This window comes from Marmota monax, unplaced genomic scaffold, assembly GCF_021218885.2.
Source record: "Marmota monax isolate L192 unplaced genomic scaffold, Marmota_monax_Labrador192_F-V1.1 WCK01_AAM20220418_F8-fsc00004, whole genome shotgun sequence".
In the NCBI taxonomy this organism is placed as follows: Eukaryota; Metazoa; Chordata; class Mammalia; order Rodentia; family Sciuridae; genus Marmota; species Marmota monax.
The window spans coordinates 13,941,682-13,954,395 of NW_026692881.1; the positions used below are offsets into that span (position 1 = coordinate 13,941,682).

At 43.8% G+C, this 12,714-nt stretch overlaps 1 protein-coding gene across 1 annotated transcript in view; it reads right to left on the reverse strand.

Annotated features, from left to right (window-relative positions):
- The window catches only part of Rrp12 (ribosomal RNA processing 12 homolog), a 34,253-nt gene extending 22,402 nt beyond the window's left edge, over positions 1-11,851 (reverse strand). The window contains exons 1-10 of the mRNA XM_046449928.2: positions 11,600-11,851; positions 10,611-10,840; positions 7,303-7,386; positions 5,949-6,025; positions 5,161-5,266; positions 4,854-4,970; positions 2,940-3,078; positions 2,736-2,863; positions 956-1,054; positions 154-245 (exon numbers count right to left, since the gene is read on the reverse strand). Coding sequence (XP_046305884.1) covers positions 154-245; positions 956-1,054; positions 2,736-2,863; positions 2,940-3,078; positions 4,854-4,970; positions 5,161-5,266; positions 5,949-6,025; positions 7,303-7,386; positions 10,611-10,840; positions 11,600-11,738 — 1,211 coding nt within the window. The 5' untranslated portion in view covers positions 11,739-11,851. The remainder of the gene's footprint in view (positions 1-153; positions 246-955; positions 1,055-2,735; positions 2,864-2,939; positions 3,079-4,853; positions 4,971-5,160; positions 5,267-5,948; positions 6,026-7,302; positions 7,387-10,610; positions 10,841-11,599) is intronic.
- Between the last annotated feature and the right edge of the window lie 863 nt (positions 11,852-12,714).

Consider the following 12,714-nt stretch of genomic DNA (forward strand, 5'->3'; position numbering starts at 1 on the left):
CTTGTCTCCAGCACACTTGACAAGGAAAAACCAGCAGACCCCAGGAAGGAAGCGGAGTGGCCCCTCCAGCTTCTAGTTCACATCCCTAACAGCTGTGTCACAGAGCGGACAGCCTGGAGGAAGGCCCCAAGACCTCCTCCACCTCATCCCTACCTGACCAGGTTGATATGGGCTTTCTCCATGACCTTAAGCCAGGCCAACAGGGGTTGTAAGTCATTCTCACTTGGGACGTAGTCATACAAGGCCTGAAAGGGGAGACAGAATAACCAGAAACTGAGCAAGAACAGTCAGCAGACCCAGTGATGATGACCCCTTACTACCCTCAGGGCACCAGGAATGTCTTGGCCAGAACTCAAGCCCCCTTGGCTTTTCCTGCTCCATCAAGTCCTGCTGGTTCCAATGCTCTGGAAGCAGAGCCTCTAGGAGCAGGAGTTTGGTGCCTCACACACCCTTTGAGTCTGACAAAAACCAGAGCCCTTCTCTGGTGAAACACATATGAGTACACACACATTTTGCCAACAATTTTGAGGGATTTATGCCCCCTTCCCAAACCCACCCACAGATCTCAAGTTACCAGCACTGCTCCAGATAACTGTGAACAGGTCAGATTAGAGTTCATGAGGTTAATTAGGTCAATAAAGTCAGGAGGGGCTGGGGATGTGACTCAGAGGTAGAGTGCTTGCCTAGTGTGCACAGGCCCTGGGTTGGATCCCTAGCACCTCCAAAAAAAAGAGAGAAAAAGACAAGAAAGAGCCAGGGCCCCAATTCCTGTGGATATTGATGCTAACTTCGGTGGCCAGACTCCTGACTAAAGGCCTGTCTCCCGACTTCCTCCACTGGAGCAGCCCAGATCATTTCACCCTCATTCTGTAAGCAAGCAGCAGGGCCAGCACCCTCAGCACAGCCTCTTAAGGGGCTCACCCAGCAATCACCCCCATCTCCATTTAGGCCTCACCGTGATGACTTGCGCATTGAGCTCTGCAGACAGGGTGCCCAGGCTGGGCTTGGCATGGAACAGGCTGTGGAAGGCCTGCATGGCACAGGCTGTCACCAGCTGGAGGAGACACACAGGCTTAGAGGAAACTGCAAAGGCTGTCCTAGATCCCTTGACCTCCCATTCTACCCAGTGGGCTAAGGAGGAAGCCATAGGCCCCTTGAAACCCTGAACATGGCCCCATACCCAGATGCTCTGTCATTTTAGAAAGACAGGGTGGCAGCCACTAGAAAAGATTTTAAACAGTTTAGGGACTGGGGATGAAGCTCACTGGTACCTAGCATGCAGAAGGTCCTGCATGTGGATCCCAATGCCACACAAAATAAAACCAAACCAATTCAAATCTTGAAAAAATTTAAACAATGACAAATGTTTTCAATTAAAACCAAAAAAGCCAGGTTGGGGCATAGCTCAGTGACACAGCACTTGCCTAACATGCGTGAGGCCCTGGGTTGGAATTCAGCACCATACACACACACACACACACACACACACACTAAAGCAGACTACAAATGGTATACCATAATTATAACTATATTTAAATATTTTCTAATATATGTTTAACCAAAGAGAACATATCCAAATATATCATATATATATATATATATATTTTTTTTTTTTTTTGATAAGGCACAGTGAAGCACACCTGTAATCCTGGCTACTCAGGAGGCTGAGGCAGGAGGATCACAAGTTCAAAACTGGCCTCAGCAAGGGGATGTGGCTCAGTAGTTAAGTGCCCCTGGGTTCAATTCCTGATACCAGAAAAAAATAATTTGTTTTTTTAGGTTTTGGGGATTGAACCCTGGGGCACTTTACCACTGAGTTATATCCTCAGCCTTTATTATTATTTTACTTTGAGACAAGATCTTTCTAAATTGCTGAGGCTGGCTTAGAATTTGTGATCCTCTTGCCTCAGCCTCCTAAGTTGCTGGGATCATAGATGTACACACTATACTAGGCTTACTTTTTACTCCACATAATTTCAAGTAATTTTTTTCCTCTCTAAACAATGATCGTGTCATTAATAAAAAGTTTTAAGGGGCTGGGGTGGTGGCTCAGTGGTAGAGTGCTCGCCTAGCATGCATAAGGCATTGGGTTCAATCCTCAGCACCACATAAAAACAAACTAATGTACTACCTAAAACTAAAGATACATAAATAAATAAATATTTGTTTTAAAAAAGTTTTTAAATGCATATATGAACACTACAAGAGAATATACAAATTTCAACACAACTCTGCCAGGCTGGTGAAATGGGATTGTTTCTAAGTCTAAAGCTGCTATACTGACACGCTAGTAAATAAGCAAGAATCAAAAAAAGGTCTAAAGCAGATATAACTATGACTCTGGCTGAAGAAGAGCTTGAGGGGAGTTGATGCTTTACAAGTCCCACCACCAATCCAACCTCATTCTGACCCAATCTCTAAGAGGAGCTTTCAACTGTACCAGGGCTCAGATGGCTCAGCGGGTCCTAACATTGTGGTTGATAAGGTGTCTTTGTTTTAGCATAAGAGTAGTAGAGTCAGGGCAAGGAGATCCCAGGTCCTGCTTTTTTGTGGGGACAAGGTCTCAGTATGCCCAGGATAGCTTCAAACTCCTAGGATCAGTTGATCCTCCTGCCTCAATCTTCTTAGTAGCTGGGCTACAGGCACATGCCATCACATCCATTTTTTGCCCGATCAGTGAGCTCCCCAAATACTACCACCATGGGCCCCCCTTCCTTCCTGTGGCCTGAGCTCACCACATGACTCAAGGTCATGACCTGCAGGAGAGTCTCACTACAGTTCTTCACTAGGCCTTCCGGGAAGCAAGGCAGCACATCCTTCAGCAGTGTCAGCATGTGCAGAGTAGTGGTGGCCTCCTTGGAGCCTGGCAGACCAAGGGGGATTTTTATTATTGATCCTCCTCCACTTCCCAACCACCTGCCCTCAGGCTGGCTTCCCACCTCCAGACTTCTCAATCTCCTGGATGCAGAACTTGGCAGTGGAGACGGCAGCAGGATGGTGAGCAGGGGCTTTTTCACCAAACATGAATTCACTGCCCTTAAGAATTGAGCACACTCCATGCTGGGCAGCCTTCCGGATCTGAGGAGCAAGGAAAAAGGGGGACAAGGCCAATCGGCATTATGCCAACATCTTGGGTGGTTGGCAAAATCACAACCAAGCTTTGTTTTGTTTGCAGTATGGGGGATGGAACCCAGGGCCCTGTACATGTTAAGCAAGCACTCCAACACTGAGCTACACCCCCAGCTCTATTTGCTTTGAGATAGGATCTTGCTAAGCTATCTGGGCTAGGCTCAAATTATGATCCTACTGCCTCAGCTTCCCAAGTAGCTGAAATTATAGGTATGTGCCACTGTGCCTGGCTCAACACCAAGCTTTGACTATGTACTATGGACCCAGTGCTAAATTAGGGCTTTCTTGTGGTTGACTCCTGAGCTCTCTACTAAACTCTCTACTATTTCATCTCTGAGTGTGTCTTCACCTTTTAGACAGAGATTTATTCATTCAATCATCCAGCAAATGCTGAGTGTCACCCAGCCAGGCACTGCTCTAGGTGTGAGCAAACCAGCAGTGAATAGGGCAGACAAATCACATTCTACTTGAGACAGAAAAAGCAAAAGCAGCTGGGGATATGGTTCAGTGGGAGAGCCATTACCTAGAATACATGAAGACCTGGGTTCCATTCCCGGTACCACAAAACAAAACACAACAAAGACAAAACATTACACTATGCACATGTATAAATATACCACAGTGAATTCCACCATTATGTGTATCTATAAATCACCAATTAAAAATATATAATTGAGTGGAAGGGAGACAGTGAGTAAAAAAAGGGGGAATAGGAGAGAGGAGAGAGAAAGGGGGGGTCACCAGGGACTGAAACAGAGGAAATTAAATTCCATGCATGTATGATTATATTAAAATGAACTCAATTATTACGTTCAACTATACTGTACCAACAGAAGCAAAAAAGAAAAAAAAAAACAAATATACATCAGAAGAAGTAGTCTGAAGATAATAAAATAGGGTTGCTTACTTTGTTGTTGTTGTTTTTAGTTGTAGATGGACACAATACCTTTATTTTATTTATTTTTATGTGGTGGCGGGGATCGAACCTAGTGCCTCACACTTGCTAGGCAAGCGCTCTACCACTGAGCCACAACCCCGGCCCCTAGGGTTGCTACTTTTTATAGGGTGGTCAGGAAAGTATCAACCAGTGAAGTGATATTTCAGAGACCTAAATCTGGTGAGGGAAAGATGTGAACACATATGTAAGGAGGCATGAGACTCTGGGCTCACAGTGCTTAGCACAGTAGGGAATGCTGGCAATAATTATTATTATATACCTCCTGCCTTAAATTTCTGGAGGAAACAGAGAGAGGAATCACCACTTTCTAAATACCTGCTTATAAGCCAGGAATAGCACCAGGCCTATGAACACTGGAGAGTGCCCATGAACCTGCAGCAAGGTTGGGATTCTTATCCCTATTTTATAATTATGAAGCCATGGTTTAAAGACTTTAATTTAACTTGTCCAAGGTGACACCACAGCGGTGACTCCAGAACCTCTACAGTGCTATCCTCCCTGCCAAGGTAAAGAAACATGTTGGGAGACCGATGTGTCAACAGGTCACTCAGTCTCATCACTGCCTGAAGAGGTACCAGAGAGACTCGGAAGGGCCTGACAGTGAACTTGCTGCTGGAGAAGAGGCTGTCCCTCATCTTCCAGATTCATGCGGTTGACTTGGAGGCAAGAAATATAGCCTTGAACAAAAGTTCCTCAGGGGCTCCTCCCCAATCCCTTCAGAGAGGCTAGCTTCCCTCCCCATTCTCTGGGGACCTAGCAGTCTCACCTTGGGCTTGGCATGCACAGTGAAGCTCAGCAGCCCATGGTACACCTGAAGGGTCACAGGGTAGCCCCAGGCTTCCAAGTCTTGCTTCCGCAAAAGGGTGGCCAGGCAGGAAAGGACCTTGAAGAAGAAAGTCAGAGTTTCTCAGCTCCACCAGCCTCATCCAGGAGGGAAAAGAGGCCGGATTCTCACCAACTAAAGAAAATGCCCAAGGGATCTGTCTAAGGATCCACAGAGTGTCTAAACACCTCCCAGGGGACAGCTACACTTTAACCAAACCAAATGGGCTCTAGAACACACAGACACTGACCCATCGGAGGGCAGAGGTGGAGCTGCTGCTGGCCTGGGCAGACATGATGTCCATGAAGGCCTTGGAGGTATCAGAGAACTTCTTAATGAGTACAGGGCTGGGCACGCTGTAGGAACAACAGAGAAGGTCACCCCAGAGAGGCATCTGAAGAACAGCTGGTGCAGGCTATGGTGGTACAAAGGAGGAAGCTGGACCCAGGAAAGGGCACAGCTGGCCCAGCCACTCAGTGAGTTGACTAGAGTCATACTTCCTTACCCTGAGTTTGGCACACTTTCGACAATACCTGAGTTCCCAGTTCCCTCACCTTCCCCAGCCCCCACAAGATGGGTCGCTATAAGCTCACTTGAGTCCTCTCAGCCCCTCTCTGGCTGCACATCTCCACAGAGCCTGATGCCAACGTTCCAGTCCATTTCTCCTGCCCTGCTCATTGCTCCAGGGTTACCCCCTCCCCAGGCACCAACATTCATTCCAATGTGTGATAGCCCAAGTCAAGTCCAGAACCCAATGTTGTAGAATGCTACCAGATATTCTTTAAATTCTGATTTTATTTTTAAATTTCTAATTGTGCTAACATACACATACACAGAATTTATCTTAAACACTTTGGAGCATACAGTTTAGTAGTTTTAAGTACATTTTCATTATTGTGCAACCAATCTCCAAAACACTTTCATCTTGAAAATCAAGTACCTTATTTAAAGAATAATTCCCTAATTCTGTTCCCCCTGTCCTCATTCCCAACCCCCTCCATAAAGAGACCTAGCATTCAAGCAGGAATTGGGACTCACCGCTTCAGGACAAGGTTCAGTAGGTAAGCAACAGCAGCCAGCGACTCTGGGGACTCCACTGCTTCCATTGTTGTCATCTGAAAGCCAGATTGAGGGAGTGAATGGATAAAGTGTCACACTTCTCAACAGGAAAGCAAAAGGGAGTAGCCACATGCCCCCCCCCCAAATAGTTATGAACCAGAACCACGGTTTCAGAAGTTCAAATACCAGCTCTGCCATTATATAACTTTGGCCAAGTACTCTAACCTATTTGTGACTCAGTTATTCATTTGGAAAATAGAGATGAGAATAGTATCAATTGCAAAACGACATTTCAGTCAATGATAGACCACATATAGGACAACGGTCCCAAAAGATCATATCACCTAATGATACTAGAGCTGTCTTAGTTTATGTAAGTACACTCTATGATGTTCATACATGAGGAAATTGACCAGCAACAGTTTTCAGAAGGTATCCTTGTTGTTAAGTGACACATGACAATGCTACAAAGCCTTATAAGTTGTGAGGTTCAATTGAATTAACATATGTAAAGCACTAAGAATATTACCTGGCACATGATAAACCCTATACTGCCATCTTATTTACTTCATTTTTCTGGAAAAGGGATTGGCACTCCCCCCTCTCAAAAAAAGTTATTTCCAAATAATAAATATTTTATACATTAGAGGCTAACATATGATCTTTGTTGCATATTCTTTTTTGTATATGCTTAATAATCATTTATAAAATGTAAAAATCAACTGGACAAAGTGGCACACACCTACAAGCCCAGCTACTTAGGAGACTAAGACAGGAGGATTGCAAATTCGAGACCAGCATAGGCAACTTAATGAGACCTTGCCTAAAAAAAAAAAAAAAAAAAAAAAAGGAGATGGGGGTAGGGATGCAATTCAGTGGTAGAGCACTCCCAGGTTCAATCCATAGAACCAGTAAAGAAAGAAGAAAGTAGTAGCCAGGCATGGTGGTGCATGCCTGTAATCCCAATGACTCAGGAAGCTGTGGCAGGAGGTTGGAAAATTTGAGACTAGTTCAGTGACTCAGTGAAACCCTCTGCAATTTAGTAAGGTCCTCTTTCAAAATAAAAAACAGAAAGGGCTGAGAATGTACTCAGTGCTAAAGCACCTCTGAATTCAATCCTTAGTGGGTGGGGGGGAGGAAAGAGAGCAGGGGGAAGAAGAGTGGACTTTTGTGTTACAAGAAAAAATACCTACAGCCTTACCAAGTCGCCTGAGCACAATGGAAGCACTTTCACCTGTTCAAAGTTATCCTTTTCTGTCCCTATAGGCCAGGGACACCTGTCTGCTCTCTGTAGTCTGACTAACCTATTGAACCCCCAGGTGCACCCACTCACCAGAGCAGCAAAGTACTCAGTTTCCGTCTCCTTCCCTCCCTGGGAGCGAATCACCTCGGTGACAGCAGCCAGAACTGCACAGATCTGCAAGAGGAAGAAGGCACCTGTGATATATCTGGAAGCTACTCCGATCTGGGTTGGCTTCCCTTTCTTCACAAACTAAAATCCTAAAGCCTAGAGACGGACAAGCACTCAGAGCTGGGGTACACCCCATAGGTCTAGCAAACTGAAAAACTCAGAACATGAATGCTAAAATTTCACTTCAAAGAATCCATTTCTAATGAAGAAAAGGGAGAGGGAATGAGAATAGGAAAGACAGTAGAATGAAACAGACATTACTATCTTATGTACATATATGATTATACGACCAATGTAATTCTACATCATGTACAACCAGAAGAATGAGAAGTTATACTCCATGTATATATGTCAAAATAAATTCTACTATCATGTATAATTAGAATTTTTTTCAAAAAAAGAATCCATTTCTTATAGAAATACCTACATAAAGGTGTAAAGATTTTTGCACAAGTATGTTCACTACAACAAACTGGAACACCCAAGCAGTCATCAACAGTGAATTAATAATGTACTATTATTATTTGATAATGACGAATTTAAATGCTGTACAGTCATTGAAAAGAATGAGTTACAAATATGTACTTTCAGTGTACTTTCTATACTGTTCAATGGGGAAAAGTTGGAGAACAATGGACATAAAACAATTATATTTTGGTAAATCCAAATAACCTAATATGGTAAAAAATACACAAAAAAACTCCTAGAACAGTAATGTTGACAAGAAGAACTGAATACTTGAAATGTAGCTGCTGGGACGAAAGAACTGAATATTTCTTTTTCCTTTTTTTATTTTTGATTTTTTTTAGTTGCAGATGGACACAATATCTTTATTTTAATTTATTTAGTTTTATGTGGTGCTGAGAACCAAACCCAGGGCCTCATGCATGCGAGGCAAGAGCTCTACCACTGAGCTAAAACTCCAGCCCCAAGAATAGAATATTTTTTTAATTCTAATTAAATTTAAAAACTAATACTTGGGCTAGGGATGTAGTTCAGTTGTCAGGCATGCATGTGTGAAGTCCTGCATTTAATCCTCAACATCAAACCAGCAAAAACAACAAACACTTGATCCAGTTATTGGGAAACACATACTTAGAACAATCTGGTATGTAACTCTACTTTTGCAACTGTAAATGTTAAATTCTAAATAGAAATCAAGTATTTCCAATAAACTGCCCTCCTTTTTTTTTTTATTTTGGTACTGGGGACTGAATCCAAGGTGCTTTACTACTGAGTTACATCCCCAGCTCTTTTTATCTTTTATTTTGAGATAGGGTCTTGTTAAATTGCTAAGGGCCTCACTAAGGTGCTGAGGCTGGCTTTGAATTTGTTGTCCTCCTGCCTCAGTCTCCCAAGCCACTGGGATTACAGACATGTGCCACCAGGCCCAGCTCCAATAAAAATTTAATATGCAAATGTGAAAATACAGGAGTAAAGGTAAATTATACACTTGTTTTTGGTTTGTTTTGAGATTGAATCCAGGAGTGCTCTGCCACTAAGCTATATCCACTGCCCTTTCTATTTTTCATTTTACATTTGAGACAAGGTCTTGCTAAGTTGCCCAGGCTGGTCTTGAATTTAGATTCTCCTGCCCCAGTCTCCCAAACAACTGGGATTACAGGCATGTATCACCATGCCTGGTTACACACTGTGTGTGTGTATGTATGTGTGTGTGTGTATGGTACAGGGGATGAAACCCAGGGCCTTGTGCATGTGAGGCAAGCCCTTTATCAACTGAGCTGTATCTCCAGCCCCACACTTTTAATATCATAAAAATAATGTACCTTTCATTTTTTTTGAAGCGGGTATATTGGCATATGCTCATAGTCCTGGCTACTCAGAAGGTGAGGCAGAAGGACTGCTTAAGCCTAGAAGTTTCAGGACAGCCTGGACCACACAGCAAGACCCTCTCTTGGGGGGGGGGGGGGTTGTGTGGAAAAAGCTCATTTTAAAAAATATTGGTTGTATATTAAAATAATAATAATAAACTAAATAAAATATATTTAAATAAAATATATTAAAATTTGCCAGGCATGGTGGTACATATCTGTTATCTCAGCTGCTTGGGAGACTGAGGCAAGAGGATTGCCATCCTGGGCAACTTAAATCCTGCCTCAAAATAAAAAACAAACAAAAGGTCTAGGAATATAGCTCAGGGGTGGAATATCCCTGAGTTCAATACTCACTGAAAATTGAGGGGGAAAAAAAACAGATTAATTTCACCTGTTTCTTTCTTTTTTTTTTTTTAAAGAGAGACAGAGAGAGAATATTTAATATTTATTTTTTAGTTTTCGGCCAACACAACATCTTTTTTTGTTTGTTTTTTTGTATGTGGTGCTGAGGATCGAACCCGGGCCGCGCGCATGCCAGGCGGGCGCGCTACCGCTTAAGCCACATCCCCAGCCCACCTGTTTCTTTTTTTAATGTAGCTAACTAGAAAATTTTCAATTATACAAGTGGCTCCCTTTACATCACTGGGCTGTCTATTTATTTACTGGTCCTGGGGACTGAAGTCAGGGCCACTCAACCACTAAGCCACATTCTCAGCCCTATTTTGTATTTTGAGACAGAATCTCACTGAGTTACTTAGCACTTGCTTTTGCTGAGACTTGCTTTGAACTCATGACCCTCCTGTCCCAGCCTCTCCAGCTACTGGGATTACAGGCACGGGCCACCATGCCTGGCTAGGTCATTTATTTATTACCCATATACAGTAGCCACAGGGGAAGAGTCAAATTGGGAGAATAACTATCACATTTTATTCTATTGACATCACCTTAAATTTCAACATTTTTTCATTTAAACAATGAAAACTACAGATACACATAACTTTAAAGTATAAATAGAATTATCAAGGTAAATAAAATTTAATTTTGCTAAATAAGACATTTTATAATCACTCTTACTCAGCATTAATTAATTCAACAATTGACATATTTTCAATGTTTCTTGAAAATATTCTATGTACAATGTCCTGGGTTAGGTATAGTGTGGAGATAAATGTCTGGAAAATATTCCTCAGAATTTTATACCTCAGCAGGGAAAATGCTCTTACAAAAAGTGGAAAGTGAAACCTGCCCTAGGAGGAATTAATATGTAGAGGACACAAAGGGTAGGAGAGATGACACATCATTCAGAAACCAGCTGCTGTCACCAAGACTGGAGGAAAATAAAACGCATGAACCTGGCCTCTCCTCCGTCTCCCACACCCTTCTCAGCCTCCCTACCTCCTTGTGGGCCGCTGAGTTGGACTCCCAAAAGCGCTGTACTTTGCTGAAGGTGACATTTGTGCAGTCAGAGAGGCCACTGAGAAAGGTGCCGGAGGACTTCTGGGTAAGAGCCAGCTCCTCATCTTCGTCCATGGCTGTCTCGGGGGCTTCACCTTTGCCCAAGCGCAGGGATCCTGACTGCAGCTCATTATGCAGCTTCACAGCATCAACTGTCAGGTCGCTCTTGCCTGAGAACCAGAGGCACAAGGTAAGGCCCCGCACTTCTACCCAAACCTCCTTTTGGCGACAAAACAGACAACCCTGTGAAACAAAGCAGCCTAGGTCCGGTCCCCCATCCCCTACCCGGCGAGGCTGAATTCTGAACACGATCTGCCTTGTCGGCCCACTGTGTGCCTAAAACTTAGAAAGCCAATGCGAAAGGGAACCCTCCCCGACAGTTCCCTTGTACTGATGGCATAAGCGTCCATGGGAGTCGTCCGGGAGTTAAATTCAGAGGCCCGGAGAACACATAAAGATGAAAGCCTCTCTGGACAGAGAGCCATCTAAGTTTACTTTTTAAAAATATCCTTAGTTGTGCCTTGCATGCACAAAGCCCTAGGTTCGATCCCCAGTTTAAAAAAAAAAAAAAAAACTTAGCTGTAGATGCACACAATAACTTTATATTTTGCTTATTTTTTTACGTGGTGCTGAGGATCGAACCCAGTGCCTCACACATACGAGGCAAGCGCTCCACCACTGAGCCCCAGCCCCAGCCCCCAAGTTTAAGTTACAGTCCTGTACCCTGGGCAAGTCATTTCTCCACTGTGGACAGTTTCCGCATCTGTGAAACGGAAGGGCTGCCTTCACAGTGAGTTTCAGATCAGACAACCTAAGACGTGAAAGTCCCAATACCTGGGCCCCGGACCTCGAGAGGACCCGGACCCGCCCAGATTCAGGCCAGTTCAAAACAAGGAGGCGGCCCTGCTCGGGTCTCAGGGACCGGTTACCTGAGGGGCGGCTGAAGAAGCGGCTGCGGGCAGCCTGGCGGTGGCGACAGATGGCGGGATTGCTGTCACTGCTGTGGCCTTTCTTCCAGCGTTTCAACTTAGCTGACACACCTGAGGGCAACTTCCCCGAGCGACCCATGTTGACTAAACCGTGGTTCCCAGCAAGCCCAGGGAACCGGGTTTCAGAGACGCAGAAACACGCAGAGAATCCACGTGGGTGCTCGGTGCGCCTCACTTCCTCTTCCTCTGGCATTACTTCCGGAATTGCATGCGTTACTACGGCAAAACAGTCAACATCCGGTTTTACGTTTGCGCTTTCCTTCAGAGCCTGGGGAACTCCCGGAGTAGAGGTGTTGCTAGAAAAGAAGTTCTGTTGCTAGGAATTCTCTGGTCTCTTACTCCAGGGCCACGCCAAGAGACTCCTGGCCCTAGGAGGGAGCCTTATAAAACTGGAATTCCTTTGAAGGTAAAAAAAAAAAAAAAAAAAAAAAATCTACATTTCCATTACTTTAGAAAAAATCTGATTTCGAAAGAGTTGAGACCTGTCCAAACCTGAAAGTGTGAACATGAGTTTGGCCTGCAGAGGGAAAAAAAGCAGCCAGTTGTGTTCTAGATTTGCTTTGCAAATTAAAAATTAAAACTACAATGAAATGACACTACGTACCCACCAGAACGACTAAAATTAAATTGATTATTGATTGTAGTCTGGTGCAGTGGTGCATGCCTGTAAGCCCAGAGACTTGGGAGGCTCAGGCAGGAGGATCACAATAAACTAAAGCCAGCCTCAGCAACTTAGCATGGCCCTAAGAAACTTAGGTTTTGTTTTTTTTTTTTTTTCCTGTCTCAAAATATTTTTTTTAAAAAGGCTGGGGATGTGGCTCAGTAGTAGAGTGCCTCTGGGTTAAATCCCCAGTACCCAGTGCTAGGTCTGTAGCTCAGTGATAGAACACTTGCCTAGCATGTGTGAGGCTCTGGGTTTGATCCTCAGCACCATATAAAAAATAAGTAAATAAAATAAAGGTATTGTGTCTATCTACAACTCAAAAAAATTTTTTTAAAGTTAAAAAAAAATCCCCAGTACTCCCCCCCAAAAAAAAGAATTAAAAAATGATTAG